The 4,229-nt window shown below is 41.7% G+C and overlaps 1 protein-coding gene across 1 annotated transcript; it reads left to right on the top strand.

Annotated features, from left to right (window-relative positions):
- The first annotated feature begins 1,142 nt into the window (after window positions 1-1,142).
- Window positions 1,143-2,993, top strand: LINGO2 (leucine rich repeat and Ig domain containing 2). Its single transcript, XM_062513513.1, has one exon. The coding sequence runs from the start codon at window positions 1,173-1,175 to the stop codon at window positions 2,991-2,993; it is 1,821 nt and encodes a 606-aa protein (XP_062369497.1). The 5' UTR covers window positions 1,143-1,172.
- The last annotated feature ends 1,236 nt before the right edge of the window (window positions 2,994-4,229 follow it).

Genomic DNA, 4,229 nt, shown 5'->3' with positions numbered 1-4,229 from the left:
AAAGCACTCCTATGGTCCTTGCTTGCAGTTTGCTTTACTCTGAACTTCTCAAACACACCTGCCTTTGATGAGCACCTGCATCCTTTTTTTCTTCTTCTTCTGAAATGGGTTATTGTTTATCTTCATTTAGTAGCTTCTAAGTAGGTTTAGAAAAAGTATCATGCCTCTGGTGACTGAACATGAAAAGTACATGGTTTGGAGAAGGGTAGCTAATTTAGTAGAGGTTAACTTGTCTTGTATTCTCAATTTTAACCTGAAGGCAGGAATTAATAAATCCCTTACAAACTGTCATTTTCACTAAATCTGGTGTGCTTCTTTGGACACTGCACTGCTTAAACACAGACAGCTCATCTTACCTTGTTTTTGCCTTCCTAAAACTAGTTTATATGTCTTGGAAGTACAAAGATGTATTCTGTAAACCCTTCTCAGATCTTGGGCTCTAAAGAGTCACACAAAATATCTCAGTAAGAGCAAAGAATCAGCAGTAAAAGCAAAAAATCAATTTGACCTATTACAAATTCTAATCAGAAATGCCCTAGTTCTTCCTTCCTCATCTGAGCCATTTTGTATATGTAGGTGTGAACAAGCTTCATCTCTTCATATGCATGTTGCATATTTATATATATGTTGCATAATATATGCAACAAATGTTAAAAGGAATCTTTTCGTTGTCAAGGAGCTCCTTGTCTTGATTATAATACATCTTTAAGATTTGCCTTAAAACACTAGTGGGAGGCAAAAGCTTAGTTTCATGTCACCTCACAGAAATCCAATTCTGTAAACTTACCACAAATCCTATTAAGCCTTTTTGGATATTGTATGGTATTTATCTCTGGGTTAATTATAGCACTGTCTTGAGGTAACCTACTGAGATTGAGAAAAGACTGAAAGGTCCTTTATTGTTTGGATTAGGAAAAGCTGTTTTGTCTTCTACAACACTGGAGGAAAATGCTGGTTAAACAAATCTTTTGACTAGCCCTATGATATTGAAGTAAAACCTTCTTTCATGTTGGTCTTGCCTTTCACAACAGGTTTTATTGATTTATTCAATATGAAAACACATGCATTTGCTTTGCAATGGTACTGTTATTTTTCTGCAGACTTAACTTCTCCCTTTTCCCATCCTCACCCCACAGGCCCGTGACGGAGGGTTAGCCCAGATCAGTGGAGTCATGCGTCACACAGCTCTATCATGCTGGCAGCCGTTCCTGGGTCTGGCTGTGCTGCTTGTCTTCACAAGACCCACTGTGGGCTGCCCAGCCCGCTGTGAATGCTCAGCACAGAACAAGTCTGTCAGCTGTCACCGAAGACGTCTGATGTCCATTCCAGAAGGCATTCCCATTGAGACCAAAATCTTGGACCTCAGCAAGAACCGACTGAAAAGTGTTAACCCTGAGGAATTCACATCATACCCATTGCTGGAGGAGATTGACCTCAGTGACAATATTGTCTCCAATGTTGAGCCTGGAGCTTTTAACAATCTCTTCAACTTGCGCTCCTTGAGGCTGAAAGGAAACCGTCTGAAGCTGGTCCCCCTTGGGGTGTTCACTGGGTTGTCAAACTTAACAAAGCTTGATATAAGTGAAAATAAGATTGTCATTCTGCTGGACTACATGTTTCAAGATCTGCATAACCTAAAATCCCTGGAGGTTGGGGACAATGATTTGGTGTATATATCACACAGGGCCTTCAGTGGGCTGATTAGCCTGGAGCAGCTCACCCTGGAGAGATGCAACCTCACAGCTGTACCAACAGAAGCCCTTTCTCACCTTCACAACCTCATCAGTCTGCATTTGAAACAGCTCAACATTAATGCACTGCCGGCATACGCCTTTAAGAGACTGTTTCGCCTGAAAGACCTGCAGATAGAGGCATGGCCCCTCCTGGACATGCTGCCTGCCAACAGTCTGTACGGTCTCAACCTGACTTCTCTCTCCATCACAAACACCAACTTGTCTGCAGTACCTTACTCTGCTTTTAAACATCTGGTTTACCTGACACATCTCAACCTCTCTTACAACCCCATCAGCACCATTGAGGCAGGCATGCTGTCAGATTTAGTGCGTCTGCAAGAGCTCCACATGGTGGGGGCACAGCTGCGCACCATTGAACCACATGCTTTCCAAGGGCTCCGATTCTTACGCGTGCTTAATGTGTCCCAAAACCTGTTAGAAACCCTAGAAGAGAATGTATTCCATTCCTCCAAAAGCCTTGAGGTCCTCTGCATCAACAACAACCCTCTGGCCTGTGACTGCCGTCTTCTTTGGATTTTGCAGCGGCAGCCCACCTTGCAGTTTGGTGGCGAGCCACCAATGTGTGCTGGCCCAGATAGTGTCAGAGAGAGATCATTCAGAGACTTTCACAGCACAGCTCTCTCCTTTTACTTCACCTGTAAGAAGCCCAAGATACAAGACAAGAAGTTGCAGTACCTGGTAGTGGAGGAGGGACAGACTGTGCAGCTGATGTGCAATGCTGATGGAGACCCGCAGCCTAGCATCTCCTGGGTTACCCCACGCCGGAGGCTGATCACAGCCAAATCAAACGGTAGAGCCACTGTGCTGGGAGATGGTACTCTGGAGATCCGATTTGCCCAAGACCAGGACACCGGGATCTATGTCTGTATTGCAAGTAATGCAGCTGGGAATGACACCTACTCGGCCTCCCTGACAGTAAAGGGGTTTACTTCAGACCGTTTCCTTTATGCCAACAGGACCCCTATGTATATGACAGACTCCAACGACACAAGTTCTAATGGAACTAATGCAAACAGCTACTCTCTGGACCTTAAGACAATATTGGTGTCCACAGCTATGGGCTGTTTCACATTCCTTGGAGTGGTTTTATTTTGTTTCCTTCTTCTTTTTGTGTGGAGCCGAGGGAAAGGCAAACACAAAACCAGCATTGACCTTGAATATGTCCCTCGCAAAAACAATGGTGCTGTGGTTGAAGGGGAGGTTTCTGGACCACGAAGGTTCAATATGAAAATGATTTGATGGTATTCTGCTAGCAGTGCTTTTTCTGTGGCATTAAAACCAATTAAAACAGCCTGGCATGTGGAATTGCTAGGCAGAAGCAGCTTAATGCAGCTGTCAGTGTATCAAAAGGTTATATGAAAATGGAAAGACTATTTGTGGTTATACAACAGAGCCTCCAGACCTTGAGGCAGATGTGTCAGGGCCTTTCATAGAACTGGGAAATTGTACTAACTGTTTGCATTGCAAATATTGGCATTCTGGGGATATCAGCAATGAACCACTGGCTCATGCTCATGGACAATTGTTCAACATTTTCTACTGCTACAAAAGGAAAAGAAAAAAACCTACAGTGTAGGATTTACATACTTAAAGAAAAAGACACATTTGTCTAAACCACACTCTACAGTGAAATTTGTATCCATATATCTCATTTGGTAAAACTTTGCATTCTCCCTTCTAGTTGGTTCAACATAACAAAAAAATGGTAGCTTTTTTTTTTCTTAATCTACATCTTTACTGTGTACATTTTGAAGCAATACAAATGAGAGGTTGTGCTTTTAGAAATCCACCAATACTGACCCAAGTGTGATGTCACCCATCTTTTAACTATCATCAAACCCAAATTAGATTCTTGTAGTTACTAATTAGAAATTATATGATATTTTTCTCCTCATGTAGAAGGCCAGAACTGAATAGTTGAGAGCAAAACTGCTCAACTCTGTCTACTCTTCATATAAATATAAGGCATGTGCCTAGTTTTGATACAGAATGGAATATTTTTTATATCTGTGATATCACACTGGACCAGTTTACTGTAATACAGCCCTGATTCTCACACAGGGAAGGCAACCCACTAGTCAATGCTGGCATGAAGGAGTTGAGTTCTACCTTGAAGAGAGAGAATCAGTTTTGTTAGCCCTAATTTTAGTTTCAAAGCTACTGTTAAAGTGTTAATGTGTACTGGGCCAAATAAAGAGCATAATACATTCTGCAGACTCCTTGGGAAATATGGTCATCTTACTCTTTATACAAGTGAATTAAAACATACAGACATTCTGTTACTAGGAATGAACTCTTCTCCAATGCCAAGTAAACTACAGTTGTTCATGCATAATATGGGGATTTATAATATTAAAACAATGTTTAAAACATGACAGCCTCAAAAAGGCTAACATACTGCCAGATATAATGAACCTCTAGCCACTGTCATTCTCATCTTGTATATTTGTAGATAACACAAAGACGCAAAGCTAA

Source organism: Cinclus cinclus, chromosome Z, assembly GCF_963662255.1.
Source record: "Cinclus cinclus chromosome Z, bCinCin1.1, whole genome shotgun sequence".
NCBI lineage: Eukaryota > Metazoa > Chordata > Aves > Passeriformes > Cinclidae > Cinclus > Cinclus cinclus.
The sequence above is the reverse complement of the archived record's forward strand: the minus strand, read 5'-3'. Positions and strand labels throughout refer to the sequence as shown.